We start from the raw sequence: 20585 nt of genomic DNA on the forward strand, positions 1-20585 counted from the left end.
ATACCATCTGTCCCAACTGTAGTTGTTTCTCTCCAGGGTCTCAGGCAGAAAAGGGTCTTCCCCATCACTGTTCCACAATCCTTTGCATACCGGAGATGCCAAGGGCTGAGCCCGAGAACCTTCTGCCTGCTAAGCATGTGGTTCTTCTATGGTAGGGTTGGCATATGTCCAGAATTTTCCAGACATCGCCAGAATATTGTGGCCAGAAGTAGCGTCCTGGCGAAAATCGCTAAAAACATCCGGGAAAATCCAGACGTATGGCAACCCATGTCAGAAGCAATTTTCCTTAAAAAATAACTCAACAACTTTTTTTGGTGATTTTGCCAAAAAAGCTCAACAGCTCTTGTGTTCCAATTTTCACTTTTTGAAACCCTAGCTATGGTACAATTTGATTTTAATAATTTAATGTGATTTTATTACTTCATATTTTCCTTGCTTCAGGGGTGTGTGTGTGTGTGAAGCAATACATAAATTCAATAAGCCTAGCCTTACCATTCTTAGGAGCATAGGATGCTGCCTTATACTGAGTCAGGCCATTGGTCCATCAAGCTCAGTAATGTCTACACTGACTGGCAGTGGCTCTGGGTTTTCTGGAGTCTGCCCCAGTCTTGCCTGGAGATGTCAAGGACTTGGCTTGACATTTTCTGCATGTGGAAAGCTACATCTCTTCCTGATATTCATGCAGATGATTTGGTTCTGGATTAGGGGTGGTTCTGCATTAAGTGGCAAGTGGCAAAGGCATCAGCCCTACACCTTATCCTCCCCGCCTCCCTCTCCCTCCAGAGCAGAGCGCATGTTCCAACCACTGCAGCGGTTCTTCCAGGACATTTTGCACAGCAAATACCGTGCTGCCACCGATGTCTATGCCCTCATGTTCCTTGCTGATGTGGTCGACTTCATTATCATCATCTTTGGTTTCTGGGCTTTTGGGGTAAGTGGGACCGTCAAAATTATTTGTTAGCAAACTTAATTCACACAGTGCCTCCAGCAGACATGGTAATTTGCAGAGTAAAATCAATGGACACGACCAACTCAGGTCCACTCATTTCAATGGATCTGTTCTAAGTTGGATGTGACTCTCTGCTTGGGGATCCCCAAGCAAGTGTTGCCCTCCATATCCTGGGGCAGATCTGGAGGACAGCCGCCCGGGCAAGAGGTATTCCCTTCCTCCTGCAAATCTGCCAAACACCTACCAGCACAGGCTTCCCTTTCTCCCCAGAAACACTCTGCTGCGGCCGACATCACTTCCTCCCTCTCAGACGACCAGGTGCCGCAGGCCTTCCTGGTGATGCTGCTCATCCAGTTCTCCACCATGGTCATCGACCGGGCTCTCTACCTCCGCAAGAGCGTCTTGGGCAAGCTGGTCTTCCAGGTCTTCCTGGTCTTTGGCATCCACGTATGGATGTTCTTCATCTTGCCTGCAGTCACTGAGAGGTACCTGGCCTAGCTATCTGTCTGCCTGTTATCCGTTATGTATTAATAGAATGATATGCTATATATATTCACAGTACAGGCACAGCCCCAGACCTCTACCATCCTCTAAACTTGCGGGCAGAAGAAGGACCAGACCATAGCTGCATATTGCATTTTGATATTTAAGGAAATTATTGCTGCAACGAGTCAGACAGTTCTTGCTACACAATTAGTTAATGTATGGAGGGGCAATGAGTAGTACGTACACAAAACATTAAAATTCTTCACGTTACTGGCTGTTAATCTAGAAACTGCAAAAACCTGGAAGCTGGCGGTCAACTTAACTTTTAAGCAAAGGCTCCATGGATCTATTCATATTGTGCTTGCAGAAAAATTGGCATCGAGCTGAAAAATTGGCCAGAAGAAAGGCAAAACCTTTTTTGACTTTTTTGCTACTTGGAGCCTACTCATGGAACACATTAAGGGGCATATTCAAGATCTTTGTTGTCTGCCTCCCTGAGACTGCAGAACGCTGCCTGAAGTGGCTGTTCACCTCTGCCATTGGAACTCTTAATTTATTCTAGTTTGGATGTCCTCAAATGTTTTTCTGCTGCTTGTTCTTCCATGGGTGGGTAAGGGGCTGGGAGGAATTTAACTGTTTCTATATCATTGATGTTTCCTCACGAGAAGCAATAAAATACATTTTTAAACATAAAAAAGAAGAACCAGCCCTGAAATGTGCCCCCCCTTCCTTCCCCCAATTGTGATTTCCCTCCCCAGGATGTTCAACCTGAATACTGTGGCCCAGCTATGGTACTTTGTGAAATGCATCTACTTCGCTCTGTCGGCTTACCAGATCCGCTGCGGCTACCCTACTCGCATCCTGGGGAACTTCCTCACCAAGAAGTACAACCACCTCAACCTCTTTCTCTTCCAAGGGTAAGGCCAAGTTCCCAGGGTCCTCCCAGAGTGGGGTGAGGGGAGCCTGACTCAGGTGAAAGATGCAAGAGGGCAAGTTGAGCATGATCAGGGTTTGTTTTGTAGTTAAAAGTTAGGGCAGGAGAAAAGCACCTTTTCAGGGTCCATAGATCAAGGTGCACAGGACCTGAACACCCCTCTCTCCTCTGGCAGCTTCCGCCTGGTGCCTTTCCTGGTGGAGTTGCGGGCCGTCATGGACTGGGTCTGGACAGACACCACCCTGTCTCTCTCCAACTGGATGTGTGTGGAAGACATCTATGCCAACATCTTCATCATCAAGTGCAGCCGCGAGACTGAGAAGGTGGGGCTGGAATGGTGGAGGAGAGGAGGAGGCGAGGGTTGGCCTGACCTCTCTCACCGCTGTCCTCCAGTGTAAAAACTTACCCCATGTATACACACTTGGCCACTTTGATTTATGGCACTGGCACTGTTACAAGTGCCACATCATATTGGTCCCACATTTGTAAGAATTTGATTGTTTTCATACTTTGGAACTCCCTACTGACATCAGGCAGGTACTTTCACCATACTCTTCTTGGTGCCTGCTAAAAACGTGTTTGTTTGGGCGAGTCTATCCAGACATGCAGAAGCTGCTCTGTAATCTGGCTTTAGCTTTTCACTGACCTTAATTTTGTTAATGTTTAAAATAGTTTTTAACTGTTATTTTACTGATACTTTGCTTTATTCTTTTTGTAAACCGCTTTGAGGGGTTTTCTTTTACAATCAAGAGGTATAAAGTTTATCAAATAAATAGAAACAAGAGCAGCTGATGGGAGGTTGAATGATGAGAAAGGAGGAACTCTGGATGAGCTTTTATCCTCCCGTTGGCCAGGATGCGGCCATCTAACCACATGGGCCTCATCCTTATGCGTCTCTGACCCCTCCCTACAGAAATACCCGCAGCCCAAGGGGCAGAAGAAGAAGAAGATTGTAAAGTACGGCATGGGGGGCCTCATCATCCTCTTCCTCATCTGCATCATCTGGTTCCCGCTGCTCTTCATGTCGCTCGTGCGCTCCGTGGTGGGCGTGGTCAACCACCCCATTGACGTCACAGTCACCCTCAAGCTGGGAGGCTATGAGGTAGGAAGAGGACAGCACGGGCCGGACCCACTGGGTGTCTTCATCTGTCCTGTTCAGAAGGGTGATTCTGCCTCACAGTGAATAACTCAGTAGCAGCACCTGCTGTCAGCTGGAGAAATAGCTGCACGGCCCACTTCACTGGGAGCTCTCGCTGAGCCGTTCTCTCTAAAGCACTGGTCAGAAGCCACACTGACTACCATGTGCAGGGAGGGTTTTTGTCTGCCGGGTCAAACCTGCCAAAAGAACATGGTGGCCTTTTGGCATACCCTGTCAGAACAGCCTTTCACAAGCCCAGCTGGCTGAGGCTGATTTGTCCTGGTTCTCTTGCTTGAACAATACAGTCATTCTGGTTTGCATTCCGACAGCCCCTCCTGCTGTCCACTCCTTAACAGACCCACCATCTGGATGGCTTAAAACTTGATACTGGTGTGGGAAGGTCCATGGTCTGTTTCTGTATATGTGATGGGTTGTCATTGGTTCCAGGATTGGTTTCACGCAGGATAAAGCTATCACTGGCCTCTAGTGTCAGAAGGCAGACGGCTAATGCACTCAAGCCCTGCTTCCCATTGGGGCATCTGACCTCTGTGGGGAAGAGGCTGCCGGACTAGATTTCCTGATCCGGCAGGGCTGTTTGCTTGGAGCAGCTCTGCTGGCGTGAGGAGTTCTCAACCCCCTCCTCCCTCTCACCCTTTTTCTTTTGCAGCCTCTCTTCACCATGAGCGCCCAACAGCAGTCAATCCAAGAGTTCACCCCCAAGGACTATGATGCGTTAACGAACGAGTTTGTGCGGCAGCCGGTGAGTTTCCCAAGGAAACTGGGAATGGGAAAAGAGCTCCCCTCTGCATCCATGCATGTGGCCATAGCAGCAGCAGGAGTCCTCCCAGTCCTCATGTTCTGTGCTGGTGCTGTGTAAGAAAAGGAGGCTTTATGGGTAAACTGGTTGTGTATGTGTTGTGGCATACCACCCTGACTCTGGCGCTCTCTGCTGCCCCCAGGTGGCCATGCAGTTCATCACCCTTTACAGTTACGAGGATATCGTGACGGCACGCATTGAGGGCAGTTCGGGCTCGCTATGGAGCATCAGCCCACCCAGCCGGGAGCAGCTGTACCGAGAGCTGAATAATGGCTCCTCTGCCATCACCCTGCGCTTCACGTGGAACTTCCAGCGGTATGTCCTGGTGGAGATTCAGGATTATGGTGTCTCGCTAGGGCATGCAACAAGAAACACCTTGCTGGCTCAGGCTAATGGCTTGCGCAGTACGCGTTGCTGTGAATAATACTTTGCAGTGTAATTAAGCAGCAGTAATTTCCCACTCCCCGGCCATGTTCTGCACCCTCTCCAAGTGCCTCTGACTGGCTGGAATGTGTCCTTAAGAGTCTGAGGATGCCTCTTGCTTGCCTAGATGAAGAAATGCTGGTAAATAGAGAGCCCTGCTGGAATACAGCCTGTGGTACAAAGACAAGAGTCACATTCATTGGTCTGCCCTCTTCTGCCTCTCGCATCCTGCCCACCACTGGCCTGTGGCCCCTGGAAGCTTGTCTGTAAGGGGACGTGGCCCCTGAGCTGAAAATGGTTCTCCATCTCCTAACAGTCTTCCTGGTTAACTTTGACCAAGACACTTTAGCCTCGTTTTTTTTTAATGGGTTATCTTCTTGGTGTGTTCTGAACACTTAATTGCACCAAAGGCTCAGCATGGGCAAGAGCTTCTCAGACAAAACAGATGACAAAGGATTTGAAACATGAATACCTCTCTGCCTCTTCCTCTTTTCATTGCTCCCACCCCCAAAACCTTCAGGAATCTTAGCATAGGAGGAACAGCAGAGTACACCTCTGAGAAGCACACAATGGAGCTGGGGCAACAAGACAACGTGCGGAGAGATTTGGCAAGGCTGCTGCAAGGCACCCACAACGAGTTTGTGTGAGTTTGAGGGGGTGGCACATGTCCTCCCAGCACACTCCCAAGGATTTTATTGCAAGAAAGGAGGCAATCTCTCCCCTATCTCAAAAACAAAACCCCGTGGGTGACCCCACACAGTGGGGTTGAGAAAATGATTCGCAGTTGACCAAAGTTCCCCCAGTGGAGCCTTGGCATGGCTTAGCATAAGAGCATCAGCAGCGACTGGCTGCTGGATCAGGCCAAACGGGGCCCATCTAATCCAGCATCTTGGTCTCACACTGGCCAGCTTGATGCCTTTGGGAAGCCCACAAGCAGGACCCGAGTGCAGCGGAGACTCTACCCTCCCTTGGGGTTGGGCTCATGCATGTGGGAGGGAGTGTGGCTCTGTGCACCCTTTAAAGGCTTCCTCTGATCCTCCTTCTTTTTTGTTGCAGTAAAGTTCCCAAACTCTTTCCTCCCTATATTCGTGCACCTAACGGCCCTGAAGCCAAACCTGTTGAGCAGATGCTGCCAGGTGAGACTGTTTTCGTTCTGTTTCCATGTACGGGTTCAAAAGTGCCAAGTGCAAACACAGAGTAACATTTCGTTTAGTTATCCTAGAGATCTCAACAAACACCTTATTCCAAAATTCAGCCTGCATCCCAATCAGACCCCGACATATTGGTCACTTTGGGGAAATGTTCAGTTCAAACATTTCCAGAAAGCCCACACTCCTGTCTCTGATTAAGCGGGAGGGATGGGAGAACACCCATTCTTTATGAAGACCGAGTTGCTCATTCAAAGTTTCTGTCCACCGTTCCATATATATCGTGGCAGAGGATGAGGACAGCTACTGGGACGTAGAGGTGCAACTGAAACGGCAACAGGTGGGAATTGAGAACGGCAGTGCCAACTTCCTTGAGTGGTGGGTGATTCGGTTGGCCAGCTGCCAGGAACAGGACTGCAACATCCTGCCCATGGTCATTTTCAACGACAAAGTCAGCCCTCCCAGCCTCGGTTTCTTGGCAGGATATGGGTGAGTAACCATTTACATTTATGGGAGAATTGTTGCCTACATTCTAAGCTCTGGCGCTCAGAGGTCATGGGCTTGGATAGCCCATACCTTAGGGCACAGGAGTGGGGAAGAAACACAGGCCCCTAAGACTGTCTGGCCCCTGGGACTCTTCTGAGGCCACACACAGCCTCCTGAACCAACCCCATCCTGCTTTGCATCTTCCTCGAGTGTTTTGTTCCCAATTGAACGCCTAGAACCCTTCTAGAGGCTCCAAGCTAAACCCTTTGCATTTAACCAGGCCTTTGGTTAATTAACATGGCCTCCTACGGTGGTGATCATTTTTCAGTAGCATGGGTAGGATTTGTCCTGATTAGTATGCTGCTGGATGAGCATTTTCTGTATTTTACGTGTCACTGCTTTACATTTTTCTAGTCTTAAATCGTTTTTAAGTGCTGAATTTTATTTTTGGGGACACTTTTTATTATATAGAGCGGCTGACAAATGCTATAATAATCCTGCCCCCCTTCCCCCCATGCACTAGCAAAGCAGCCATTTCTTAGCTGCATTATTCTGAGCAGAATAAAACTAAAGAGGCGTACAAAGGTGTGATCTTGCACGCCTGCAAAGCAGAACCGCATGGATGCGGCTTCCGGAGTGTGCTGGTGGCTGCTTTCGTGGATCCCTGGCTAACCCCCTTCTCCCCCAGGATCATGGGCCTCTACGTCTCCATTGTGCTGGTGATTGGCAAGTTCGTGCGGGGCTTCTTCAGTGAGATCTCTCACTCCATCATGTTTGAGGAGCTGCCCTGCGTCGACCGCATCCTAAAGCTGTGCCACGACATCTTCCTGGTCCGTGAGACGGGCGAGTTGGAGCTGGAGGAGGAGCTGTACGCCAAGCTCATCTTCCTCTACCGCTCGCCGGAGACCATGATCAAGTGGACACGCGAGAAAGAGTGAGGAGTCGCTACCACAACAGAGCCAAGCAGCCCGCAAAACACGAGGACAGGTGTTGAGAAAACACCACCTTCTCTCTCACTCTCTCTAAGGGGCGGATGCAGAGCCTAAAGATGGACCTGGAGAGGATGCTGATCTCCTCCTACTGCTGGACCTGGAAACTGCCTCTCTCCCCCACCTGCCTTTTACTTAACCTCTGTGGGTGGGGCAGCCTCTTAACCTCTGAGCCAAACCTGCTGCCCCACTGCCTTAGGAGGAGGAGGAGGGGAATACTGTCACTCTTTGCATCAGATTTCCCTTTTTGAAACGGCTGAACGGGAAGCACCTTTGCACTCTCCGAAGCCCCTTACCCTCCTGGGTTATTCACAGCAGCACAAGGGGGTGTTTTGCAAAGCAGGAAGTCTGCAACCATTTGCTGATTGACTTGCGGTGCTGTATCCTGCTGAAAAGCCCACTGTATGCACAGCAATAACCTGTTTGCATCTCCCTCTCCCCCTGCAAAACAAAAGAATCTGGGGGTACAGAGCTTCTCTCCCCCCCCCTTCTTGTTCTCACATTGCCACAAACACTCCCCCACCCACAACCGAGTGCCATAGTCTAGGCATCACTACGTGCCAACCCCAGCTGCTGGAAACAAAGGGGTGGCTGGAGTCTATTGACTTTTTTTCCTAAAGGAGGTGGTTTTATTTATACAGATCTATATAATAAAACTTTAAAAAGAAAAAGCTGTGATTATTAGTGATATTGGAGCATACTGAATAATGGGACAAGGGTGAACTTACACCCTCACCTTGAGCAGAGCTTTTTCTTGGCTTCATCCTTACTACCCCATCTTCTGAAGGGTAGGGAGACTTATACCACAAGTATAAAGGCACCTTTGGCCCTCCAGATATTGCTGAACTACAACTCCCAAAACTAATACAATACCTTGTTATGCAGATGCAATAATTACAACATATAAAGTGCAACAGGCATTCTGGACTTGATTCGTATGATAGGAAGTAACAAACATCACCATTCAGCCTGTTTCGATTTATATGTTAGAACTACAACTCCCATCATTCCCAGCCACTGGCTATGCTTGCTGGGGCTGATGGAAGGCGTAGTTCTGCAACATCTGGCAAGGCACCGGTTCTCCACACTGGCGGAGTTGTGTAAGGACTCTCAAGTGCTTGGCACCAACTGAAATGATGGGAGACCTCCTGTAGCATCACTGAGCCAGATGCTGGTGGCTTCAGAATAATTTATTTGCTTTAGAAAATTTATAAAATTCAGGAAGGAAGAAAAGGTTGAATAAGAGCCAAGAGGGGGTGCTTTCTTGCATTGGGTGTTCTATTCTAGTTCTCCAGAGCTCAGCAAACCTGTCATCAGCTCAGGGGAAGGCCTTCAGCAGCATCACTGTCCTCTTCTTCAAGCAAGAACTCCTGGATTTCTTGCTTCATTGCAGCCCTGCAGGAACAAAACACACACCAGTCTCTACACCTGAACGTTTCTGGTTCCCCAGCAACTCTCGTTCAGCTGGGTGGAAGCTGGTAAAGTCACAAAGGGGACCCCTATGACAAGCTGCTGCTGTTTGGGGTGTGTGTGTGGAGATGGGACCTGCACAGGGAGAGTGGGTAGTTAAGTGAGAATCAGCACAAGAAGCATCCTCCTCGTGCCTCACGGAGACTGGGAATTCCAGCAAACCAGCGTTGCAGTTCACAACTTGGTCTGATAAAACCCTTGTCAAGATTAAGTCTATCTGGTTGTCATTTGACAGGTACTGGGGATGAGCAGAGGACTTGACCAAATATGACCATGGCTGCCAAGGCAGGATCTTTGACAGACCCTTTGGTCATCTCTAACCCATGGGGCTATCGTAATAGTTCCTGCCCCGTGTGCTACTGCAAGAATACATGCTTTGATCTCAAATTTCTCTTCGTCATACACATTTATCCAACCTACATAACCACAACCGCAACCACAAAACTTTAGATATCTCCATGATTTCATTTTCTGTCTCAAGAGTACCCTGGCCTTTTGGTAAGGGGAAGGGGCACAACAGTATATCCCCAGCACTAAATAAATTTGGGGCCTGGTCTTGCCACCCAGAGTGATTCCGTGGAGAAAGGGGCCTGGTTTGAGATCTCTTTGGTCTCTTACACACACACACACACACACACACACACACACACACACCCCCCCCAGAACTGCCTCCAATATTCTCTTCCCTGCCCTTCCTATAAGTGCTTCTATTCAGAGATGAACTCTGCAGAGTGTGTGGCTTGTACCTGCATCGCCGGCGCTCTGCCTCCAAGTGGATGTAGGCTGGGAGAGGCTCCAAGGAGCTCTGCAGAGGAGGAAAGAGGTTGGGGTGAATGAACACTTCCAGAATTCAGAGCAGATGCTTCACCACGATAATGCCTGAGCATCCCTTAGGCCTGGCAGAGCCCATGCCCATCCCTAGTCTGGTAAAGAAAATACAAAAGGGTAGGCGGCCTTTCCTCTTTGCCCTGGGTTCTAGTCCTCATGAGGCCAAGCTTCCTTGTCCAAATCAAGTGACAGACAATGCCCTATCTCGCTGCACTCTGCTTGGGCCCACAACGCTCCTCTCTCCCCTTCCCAAAGGCCGCAGCACTCTCCCACCCGTCAAACTCAACTGAGATAGCTTCATCCACTCGTCTGGAAGCAGCAGTTTGGTGACAGAGGCAGCCAACTGGTCTGTAGTCTCTGAACAAGAAAGGAAATGTGACAGCCCAGAAAAATGCAGCATCAGAGTAGGAGGAATCCTGCGCTCCACACCTCTCTGCACTTACCATGTCTTTGATGGTCAGGCGGCAGCTGTAGCAGAGCAATGGGAGAAGCTGGGAAGAATCTCTACAAGGGAGAACAGAGCAAGAGGGCAGAGGATCAAGTCTGGGCAGGTGATGTCTATGATTCTAGTACAGCTGAGGTGAACTTGCTTCACACCCACCCACCCCAAGTGCTTTGGCCTGCTTGGTGGGCGTGTCTTCTTGAACTTGAACTCCTCTCACTTCCTTGAATAGAGTGGGGTGTTCGAATAATTTCACAAAGGCGACATTTACATTGGTTGCTCCACCACCATTGACATGCAGCCCTCCAAAGGGTTTCCCACCCCTGGTCTAGAAGCACAAGAGTACCTAAGGGGAGCCTGCAGGATCAGGCCAATGGCCCATCTAGTGCAGTGTTCTCTTCTCATTGTGGCCACCCAGATGCCTGTGGGAACCTGGCAAGCAGGATTTGAGCGCAAGAGCTCTCCCCTCCTGTGATTTTCAGCAACTGGTATTCAGAAGCATCTTTGACTCCTGCAGTGGAGTCGGAGCTGAGCCACTGTTGCTGGTAGTGATTCGTAGCCTTCATCCTCCAGCCCTTTTTTTAAAAGCCGTCCAAGTTGGGGGCAAGGAGCCCCCCCACCCATACAAGGCTAAGTTGTTTGTGGAGCTATCTGTTCTGGATCCAGCATCCCTGCTTACTTTGGTGCCAGAGGGGCCCTGCAGCATCCTGTCTGATTCGAGGCCCCTCCACAGCAGCCGTTCCCAGTGGATGGTGGAAGTGGCTTCTGGCAGAGCTGCTCTGACAGCACCGTCGACTGCAAGGAGGAGCCGTCCACTGGGGAGGAAAGGGAAAGCAGAGTCAGAGGCCGAGTTGTTGTCCTCAGTGGCAGAAATAGTTTTAGCTGTCGCCCCCAAGTGGCTAAGCTTTGTAAGCAAAGACAGTCTTGCTTTCTTTGTACCGAGGGAGTTCAACAGGCTAGAAGGATGCTGTTACAACAGCCGTGCTGGGTCAGGCCAGTGGTGTATCTAGTCCAGCATCCTCTTCTCATTGGCAACCCAAAGGGAAGCCTGCAAGAGGGCAAGAGCCCTCTCCTCTCCTGCAGTTTCTAGCAACTGGTATTCAGAGGCATGCTGCCTCCAACAGTGGCAGAAGAACACAGCCATTGTGGCTAGCAGCCATGTACAGTCTTATCCTTTCATGAATTTGTCTACAAAAAGAAGTCATGGAAAATAAGGCTTCCTGCTGCTTTCCCCAACCAGTTTCCCTCCAGATGTCACTGTACTACAATTCCCATCATCCCTGTCATTTAGACATGCTGGGAGTTGGGAGTCCACCAATTTTCCAGGGGGCACCAGGATGGAGAAGGTTGCTCTAGACCAGCCTTTCTCAACCTTGGGGCCCCAGATGTTGGATTACAACTCCCATCGTCCCTAGCTTAAGGGACCAGTGGCCAGCAACGATGGGAGTTGTAGTCCAACATCTGGGGACGAAAAGACTGCTCTAGATGTTACTCAGGAGGCAGGTATCCCAGTGGCAAGATCACTAGTTCTATGGCAGTTGAGTAGGGCAGCCCAGGAGGAGAAACTTCTGACGCCCTGCAGGTTAGAACAGGCGGGCTGGCGAGTGGGTGACTGTGGCTTGTGGTGGGAGGCAGAAGTCAAACTAGTTTTTGAAGTCCTTCCAGTTCTCCAATTTCTGACTTTGTAAAACCACATCCAGGTGCATCCCCTTCTTAAAGAAGTGAAAAAGAACTTTCCCGTTGAGGTTCACAAGGCCACCACATACCAGCATTGGTGTCCAAGGCGCAGAGACAGAAGAGGCACTGGGGTGTTTCTGTGGGTCCACCAGGATCAGCCTCTGGGGAAGTCACACAAAGCTTCTCACCTGTCCTGCAGAAAGGATGGAGAGGGCATCAAGAAGAGGGCTGGGAAGACATGGCTAGCCCTTCTGCCTCCTATTATCCATCTTGCTTTTGCCTCTCAGGCCTTCTGTGCACCATCCAGCTGGTCTCACATCACATGGAGAAATCACACAATCCACGTCTGCATGTATTCTGCAGACAGTATGTGAGAACTAGCAGAGTTAAGCCGCCAGAAAGCAACAATGATCTCAATACACTCATTTTAAGATTAAAAAGGGTTGTAACCAGTGTAGTCCTACTCAAGAGAAGACCCTCTGGAGTTAGTGGACTTCTTTAGGTCCATACATTTCAACAGGTCTACTGTAAATAAAATTAAGTTGGATACAACCTGGAGTTTCTAGGCTTTAATGGTGGCTGAAGGAAACTTTAAATCCCTTGAGAGGAAAATGTCATGGTCTCAAATTCAGAAAGGGATGTGGGGATCAAGATGTGCGGCTTTGCTGCCCTGAAGAATAAGTGGGCTTTTATCATCATTATTATCATCCACCCTTCACCCTAAGGTCCCAGGGCAGGTTACAAAACCCCAAGGTGGTTATCACCAATGGAAGTGAAGGCTCAGAAAAAGCTCAATATGGAGGCCAAATGGCCAAAATATTGGGAGATTTTGGAACAAGAAGGTGACAAATTGAAATTGCAGAGTTTTGAGAAACTAAAACATAAAGTGCGAGACTGGCTTCATTATTATCAAATAAGGGAGGCTTATAATATGGATAAAAAAATGGGCTTCCAGGTGGAAAAATCAAAATTGGAAACAGAACTGTTAGATCCCAAAACTAAGATACTATCAAGAATGTATAACTTGCTGTTGAAATGGAAAACGCAAGATGAAACGGTTAAATCTGCTATGATTAAATGGGCACAAGATGTTGGACATAACATAATGTTTGCTGACTGGGAGCAGTTGTGGACCACAGGTATGAAATTTACGGCATATAATGCCCTAAGAGAGAATATTATGAAAATGATATACAGGTGGTACATGACACCAGTCAAGCTTGCAAAAATATATCATTTGCCCGATAATAAGTGTTGGAAATGTAAGGAAAATGAAGGTACATTCTTTCACCTTTGGTGGACGTGCCCAAAGATTAAGGCTTTCTGGGAAATGATCTATAATGAAATGAAAAAGGTATTTAAATATACCTTCCTGAAGAAACCAGAGGCCTTTCTCCTGGGCATGGTCGGCCAATTGGTGCCAAAGAAGGATAGAACTTTCTTTATGTATGCTACAACAGCAGCAAGAATACTCATCGCGAAGCATTGGAAGACACAAGATCTACCCACCTTGGAAGAATGGCAGATGAAAGTGATAGATTATATGGAATTGGCGGAAATGACTGGCAGAATCCGCGACCAGGGAGAAGGGTTGGTGGAAGAAAATTGGAAGAAATTTAAAGATTATCTGCAGAAATACTGTAAAATTAATGAATGTTAAAATGATGCAGGATTGAAATGTGATGGTTTTAGTAACAAAGTTAAAAGAATATGCAAAAAAGGATTGTTAATTAGATGAAAATATGTTCAATATGTTAAGATTTGTAACTAAGATAAAAACAAAGAGGGAAAGGATTTGCTGAATTAACTATGTGAACTGGAATACAAAAAAAGGAGGTGTGAGGAGGTCAAGAAACGAGTAATTGAAATATAAGAAACGAAAAGAATGATTTATTTTTAATTGTGTTTTTTATTTTCCACATATTCTGTATCTTTTTCTTTTTTTATTTGTATTTTTGTATCTTTTTTCTTTCTCTTTTTATTTTTCTTTTCTTACATTGTAATTTTCTTTGTTTGTAAAATCTCAATAAATATCTTTTTAAAAAAAATACAGCTTTAAAACACAGTATTAAAACTGCTTACAATCGCAGAAATGAGGTGGCTCCTAAAAATATACACCTCCCAGGGCAAAGATGCGCATCTCCACTATTTGCCAGAAATTGTATCATGAAGGAACCAGACATACCTCAATGGGGAGGGAGTTCCAGAACTTAGTGGCTGCCACGGAGAATGCCCTCTCTTGGACCCACCCCCACCCCCCACCCCAAGCCTCTTAGGGCAGAGTACCACAAGGGCTCCGTCTGCTAATCTTAGCACCTAAGAGGGTCTGTAGGGAAGGAGGTGGTCTTTCAGCTATATGGGGCCTGAGTAGCTTAGGGCTTTAAACACTAATGTGAGAACCCGAAATTGGACCCGAAAGCGAACTGGCAACTCCAGTGGGTTTTAAAAGCACACAGACAACTTCCAGTTTGCATGGTTTAGTCAGCCTGAAGAAACTGGACACTTACTGTCGCTGATGCATACAGTCCTGCTTTGAATGGGTGCAAATACTAACAGGCTGGCAAAAGGGATATTATCAGCATGCAACCAACGGGGGTGGGGCAGTGGGGGGGGGAGTGCTGATGAATGTCCTAGAAGCAGGGAAACTTGCAGTTGCTTGCAGGAGAATGGCCCAGCCTGAAGGTTGCTTACCGGCAGACTGTGCTGGTGGTGGAGGGGAAGTCGCACTGCAACCTGTAGAGGAAGCTCTCAATCAGGCGGTGAATGCTGGCTCTGTCGGGGGTCTGTGGAAGAGGAGAAGAGCGGCATCACTCTTGTGCAACAAGGAAGGTTACTCGCACCCAGGAGGTCTGGTGGAAGGGCGCCCAAAGGGGTCACCCTACAGGCACCCAGAAGTAGGTCCCTCTTACTTTAGTATCCAGCGCAGGCGTGAAGACTGTGGGCACCTCAAAGAAGCAATTGTAGAAGGCAATCTCTTTGGCAGTGTATTCCCGCATGGGACGCAAGAACAGCACATCACCGTGGCGACTGTCTGAGAAGCCCTTTCAAGGAAAGGAGAAAGTGAACAGTGCAGAAAGTGCCTGATCTGTTGCCCCGTTTGTGAGATAGGATAGCTCTGGGTGGTCCAAAGCGGTGGTGTGGAAAGAACAAAATATAGGAACTTGGGAAGCTGCCTTATCCTGAGTCAGACCATCAGCCTATCTGGCTCACCATAGTCTGCACTGACTTGGCAGCTGCTCTCTAGAGGTTTCAGGCAGGGGACATTACCAGTTGTACCTGGTGATGCCGAGGGTTGAACCTGGGACCTTCTGCATGCAAAGCAGGTGCTCTGACACTGAGCTACGGTTCTTCCTTTTATAGAAGCAATAAAGAAAAGCACAGTGGTGGTGCTAATGCTGTCAACAGACTTCAGTTTGTCTTCTGATGCAATTCATTATACATGTACTTGGAAGTCAGCCCCGTCATGTTCAGTGGGGCTTACTCCCAGGTAAGCACATACAGGAATTGAAGCTTTAGTCCCAGAACCTGGTGCTGCAACTCTTTGGGAGGTCAGGAAAAACTCCCTGCTTCCCTCTCTCCAGCTCTACATACCTTCAGGGCCAGGAGTGGGGTGAAGAGTCTTTCTGCTAACTAGCAAGGCCATTATAAGCAGCTCAGATGCCTGCTGCTGAAATGGCCAGCCCCAAATGTCCTCTCTGGAGAGGGGAAACAGGGACTGGATTCCTCAAGAACTGCACTGCCCACTCCAGCTTGAAGCTTGCACCTCTCACCAAAGGGCAAAGAGGGTAAGAAACATGGGCCTCTGTGGCCCAAACATATAGGAGTCTGCAGCCCTGCTCTCACCGTATCTGCAGCCAGAAAGGCCCCACGTCCCAGGCACAGGTTGGTCAAGAGCTTGACAGCCACACGGGTACTGCTGTCCCCCATCATCACCTTGGAATATCCACTTGTCCGGGCCACGTGCAGAATCAGGTGGTTCCTAAGAACATAAGGAGAGCCCTGTTGCATCAGACCAAAGCCCATCTAGTTCTGCATCCCATTTTCGCAGTGGCCAAGAGGTAGCCCACAAGCCGGACTCTCCCCCACTGGCAATCCCCACCAAGTGGTATTCAGACACAATGCACAGCCACCATGGCGAGTGGCCTTAGCCTCCACTAATTGGTCTAGCCCACTTTTAGACAAACTCATGGAGGGTATAAACTCATGAAGAGGAGTGGGGAGGTGGCTGGCCCCTCCCCAGGAGCACAGACCTCAAACTGCCAATCAAAGCAGCCAAGGATTGTCTCATTCAGTGGAGCTGTGAAGAGGCCACGAAAAGCAAACCCAGAAGTGGCAGCCTAGAGAGGGTGAAGCAGAATACTCTAGGTCCTGGCTCTGTAGGGCCTTGTGCTCCTGAGGTTGCTGATCAGGATGGGTTGGCCTCTGCTCTACCTGCAGCAGCTCTGTCACCCTTCCGCAACCTCAAAGGGATGCTAACAGCAACCATTCAGCTGCCTAGGATTCAGGAATTATTGGGATTGGCCAGGATCTAGTACTCAGTCATCCCCTCTTAAGCAGGTTAAATTAGACAGCAAGAGGGTGATGAGAATGTCTCTGAATGCAGCCTCCAAAACATCCTTGGGCTGCCCATCTTTGAGAGCAATGCATACTGGGAGCTCGTCCAGCAGCACTCTAACCAAAGGAAAGATGATATCTGTCACTTCTGCAAAGAAGCTCACCGGAGAGTCTGTAGGAGCTCCTCTTTTGCAGTCAGGGTTTTCACAGCCCCAAAGAGCTTGGTCAGTTCTTCAGTATGGGGCACCGGAGGAGGCCTAGTTCCTGGGACCGGCAGTCCCTCCTGCTGTGAAGATCCGTTAACGCTAAGCCTAGCCAGCTGGTCCTCCAGGGAGCTTGCTGAGTCCCCCGCCGTCTTCTCATGCTGCTGCCATCTTATGAAACCATCCACAGCTTCCTTATAGCTGCCGCCGTGGTCAGTGGCACTAAGGGGAATGGAGTGCAGCACAGAGCCTGGCAGGTCAAACACCTGTGAAAGGGCAGAGCACATGCAGTCAGCCACGGAAAGCACTAGCAGGAACAGACATTTAAACACAGAAATCAGTGTTTCCCACCCCTTTGATATTTATTTGCCTTGGTTTAGTGTTGGGACTGTAAAAACATCATAGGTTCTATGATAACATTTATTTTGAGAATTCTAAGCTATGGGGAAATCTGTCCTCTTCCGTTCTTCTAAAAGGTGGAGTGGGGGAACCAGACTCCTGCACAAAGGTAAAATCTGCATGCGTTGCTCTGCCCGCTTTTGCCTCTTCCCCACTCATCACTGACATGTGGTCCTTAGCCTGAAAATGTCACGAAGGGGGTCTGTTCTTGCACCTTTCTTATGGGACTAGTTGGCTTCCACAGTAATAAGACTATTTCGTTACTGACCAGCCAAACTGCATCTCTAAGGAGATTCCTAGCTCCACTCAAAATACACCAACGTACTGAAATGAGGAAGCAGCAACAAGGTCAGAGGTTGACACGGCACCCCAGGCCTCTCCTCATGTGCATCTTTCCTCACCTCTTCCAAGCACACCAGGTGATAAGGGAACCCTGTGGCTTGCAGGATCATCTCCACCTGGCTGCGGATCTCCTCCCGCTTGCCTGGGCTCTGTCCGCACACAGCTCCCTCTGCACAGCAAGAAAGAAGATCAAGGAGATCAGTTAAACAAGCTGAGTGGGCTTCTGGGGGGACTCCCACCCTATTTTCTCCTAGCTTGGGCAACAGTCGTGGTGTAAGTCACCTGACCCATTTGGAGAGCCACCTCACTCAAAACCTTTACCCAAATTAATTTTGGTGCCCAAAGGGTCACTCTGAGCTTGGTAACGGTCTATGGTGAAAAATAGGTTTGACAAAAGAAATTGCACTAGGAACATAAGACAGCTGCATTTCATTTCAGTATGTGAATCCCTCCTGGGCGCATCCAGGGGTGGAGAACCTCATGCCTTCCAGATGCCCTTGGACTACAACTCCCATCTGCCCCAGACAGCAGAACCAATGGTCAGGAATGTTGAGAGTTGCAGTCCAGCAGCATCTGCAAGGCCTCTACACTGACTGGCTTTCTAGCAGTATTGTTTTTAAACCTTGGAGAAGAGTACAAGCGTTTTGATGCAAGGTTTGTTTCACCTTGAACAAACTGCCTCTGCTTAGACTCTTCAGTCTCCCAAACATAGAAGGGAATCCTCCCAGCAAGCATTGCTTACCATCGACATAGATGATTCCTGGCTTAAAGCGGAGTTTCTTGGCTGCTTCCCGGCTCAAGCCCTGGGAGGAGAAAGAAGTTCTGGGTCAGTTTCAAGCTGTTTTTAATAACGATTTTTAGATTGCTATAACCCTCTCTGCAACCTTGTGGTGAAGGGTGCGTAAGAAATGACATTAATTTAAGAACCACTCTACTAAACCCCAAATTCTCTGTCTTTACCCTGCTAGGAAGTCATGGGGAAATACCTCTTGAACTTGCCACACCATTGAACTGGAGGCAGGGCCGCCCGAAAATGCAAGCAGAACCTACAGTAAATAAAAATAAATAAAAAGCACGCAAGGGAGTATTAGAAAACATGTCTGTCACTTCTAGTTGTTAGCTCCCTCGCCCGCCCGCCCCAAAATAACTGGGCAGGACCTTCTCTCCAGGGTAAATGCAGCGATTCTTGCCAAGCATAGCCCGGAACTTGTGAACAAAATAATCCTTGAAACAACTCCTACAAAACAGCAACAAATGCATGTTATTAAAGCAATAAGATGCAACAGAAATGCAATTTTAGTCAAAGATCTTATTTTGTTTCAGCCATAATGCTATGCTTAGGAGCAGGAATAGAAGAAGCTGCCTTATATCATCAGACTATTTTCCATCCACCTGATAGGCTTTCCAGGGTCTCCAGTGGGGTTCCGCATCCCTTCACCTGCCACTTGACCCTTTTTAACAGGCAATGCCAGGGACTGTTTCTGTGAACTTCTGCATGCAACACACGTGCTCTGCAAAGTGTAAGCTATGATCCTCCCCACACTTAACTATAATTGGTTGAAACATCTGGGTTAGGGTAGTAGTGAGAGACCGGCAGTGAGCAGGGGTGTTTAGCTCTTGAGAAAAAACAACTCAAATTGTTTTTAAAAAGAGTTCTAAAAGAGATTAAAGAGGTCTAGAAATATGCCATGACTGAAATTCTGCTGTGTGAGTCAACACCAGAGGTTGTCACTTGTAACAAAGATCAGCCAGATCCCCCCAAAAAAGGTTTGCAGCTTTGTTGTAGACCACAGCAGCCTTTCAGAAAATGACAACCATGTCTGCTGCCAACCCGGTAAGAAGACACAGCTGCCCGTCATACTTACTTGCAAAAGGCATCCCCAACACGGATGATCAACGCTGGGAAACCTTCTTTGCATTTCATGCATTTTGAGGGGCAGCTTAGAAGAGAGAAAAGGAAGATCAGATTCCAAAGTACAATTTGTATTGTTTGCCATTGGAATTAAAAACATTAGTGTATAACCATTATTGTTGTGTAGTATTTTTTATTGGTATAAGCCACTGTGGGTGCTCTACAAGCAGGAGAATGGCATATGATTATATTAACCAAACAGCCTAAAAGATTATGGCTGCAATCCTACCTCTGCTTACCTGGGAATATCTCCCACTGCATTCAGTAGAATTTACTTCTGAGTAGACATGGCTAAGGTTGCACTGCAACATTTTTATTATTGCAGAAGCTTTCACTGGACTACAAGCCCTTTCTCTGGATGCATTAAGCGCTGCCCTAAATTGGCAGGTGTAATAACTGAGAATACAACCCTTTCACACGTCTAATGAAGCAGACCTCGGTCCACAAAAGCTTCTGTTGCAACACATTTCTTATTATTTAAAGTGTCAAAAAACACTCTGCTACAAACAGTCTTTTAATGTGCGCAGATAGCACCATAACAACAACAACAACAACAACAAATCTGTTATGTTGATTTGCACAACGTGGATCTTTTTACATCATTTCAGCCTGCCTTAACTTTTGTTGTAGCCTCTGCGGCTATTGCAAAAACAACACCTAGTGGGAAATCGCGGCTCAGACGGGACAAGCAGGGAAGATCTCTTCCCAACCCCACCCCACAGCCCTACCCCGTTCCCCTACACTCACCCATTGCCCAACCCACCCCTACCCCGTTCCCCTACCTGCCCCGGGGTGCCCTCTTAGGCTGTGTCTCGTTTCCGCAGCCTCCCTCCTCGGCTTCACACATAGCAGCCAGACCTCTCAACCTCCGTCGCGCGGGGCACCCTAAGCAGCGACCTCCCGGCTCAGAACCCGAGCAGGACCGGCCACCCGGCGCACTCTTCTGACGTCACACGCCCTGGTTTGTACCATCTGCTCTATAGAACTGTCTACACATTCATAAAGAGGAAACCTTCCGGGTGGAGTTTGGGTGTTAGGTGTTCGTGCGTGTTAAAAGCCAACCAGATTCCCACTGGTGGGAGGGCCGGTTCATACGGCAAATGAGGTACTGCGAACTCACTGGGTTGTTGTTGAAATAAAAAGGGGGTGAGAAGAAAGATGTACATCGTCTAGAGCTCCTTAAAGGGGAAAATGCGATATAAAAGTAATTACTTAATTAATATGTGACTTCAAAGTCAAAACTGCATGCAAATAAATAATGAAGCGAACCCGGAAGCTAGGATCAGAGTGCGAGTCTGTACACAGTCTACATTCCACACACCCTTAAGCGCCGCGACGGCCGCGCGCCGCGTGGGTCGAGAGGCTCTCTCTCGCGAGGAGCGCTACGA

The 20585-nt window shown here is 48.3% G+C and overlaps 2 protein-coding genes across 12 annotated transcripts in view; one reads left to right on the plus strand and one right to left on the minus strand.

Annotated features, from left to right (window-relative positions):
- PIEZO1 (piezo type mechanosensitive ion channel component 1 (Er blood group)) overlaps nt 1-8041 on the plus strand; it is a 110865-nt gene extending 102824 nt beyond the window's left edge. For all 9 annotated transcript variants that reach the window (XM_083626184.1, XM_083626183.1, XM_083626186.1 and 6 more), the window contains 11 exons: nt 784-931; nt 1220-1434; nt 2194-2352; nt 2545-2692; nt 3283-3471; nt 4175-4267; nt 4467-4639; nt 5268-5390; nt 5804-5883; nt 6186-6384; nt 7070-8041. In XM_083626184.1, the coding sequence (XP_083482310.1) occupies nt 784-931; nt 1220-1434; nt 2194-2352; nt 2545-2692; nt 3283-3471; nt 4175-4267; nt 4467-4639; nt 5268-5390; nt 5804-5883; nt 6186-6384; nt 7070-7319 (1777 nt within the window). In that variant the 3' untranslated portion in view covers nt 7320-8041. The remainder of the gene's footprint in view (nt 1-783; nt 932-1219; nt 1435-2193; nt 2353-2544; nt 2693-3282; nt 3472-4174; nt 4268-4466; nt 4640-5267; nt 5391-5803; nt 5884-6185; nt 6385-7069) is intronic.
- Nucleotides 8042-8519: 478 nt separating this feature from the next.
- CTU2 (cytosolic thiouridylase subunit 2) lies at nt 8520-20485 on the minus strand. Of its 3 annotated transcripts, none has more exons than XM_083626317.1 (15): nt 20467-20485; nt 19151-19225; nt 18444-18522; nt 18272-18331; nt 18028-18088; nt 17345-17454; nt 16506-16810; nt 15631-15766; nt 14697-14828; nt 14479-14570; nt 11877-11980; nt 10790-10925; nt 10112-10172; nt 9587-9645; nt 8520-8765 (listed from the first exon to the last, which is right to left on the minus strand). In XM_083626317.1, the coding sequence occupies exons 2-15, from the start codon at nt 19207-19209 to the stop codon at nt 8684-8686; spliced, it is 1476 nt and encodes a 491-aa protein (XP_083482443.1). In that variant the 5' UTR covers nt 19210-19225; nt 20467-20485; the 3' UTR covers nt 8520-8683. The 3 variants fall into 3 exon arrangements, with proteins under 3 accessions (XP_083482443.1, XP_083482442.1, XP_083482444.1); XM_083626316.1 differs by lacking the exon at nt 20467-20485 and adding an exon at nt 19980-20369; XM_083626318.1 differs by lacking the exons at nt 18444-18522; nt 20467-20485 and adding an exon at nt 19980-20367.
- Nucleotides 20486-20585: the final 100 nt, after the last annotated feature.

The sequence above is a fragment of the Podarcis filfolensis genome, assembly GCF_964270895.1.
Source record: "Podarcis filfolensis genome assembly, chromosome: 8".
NCBI lineage: Eukaryota > Metazoa > Chordata > Lepidosauria > Squamata > Lacertidae > Podarcis > Podarcis filfolensis.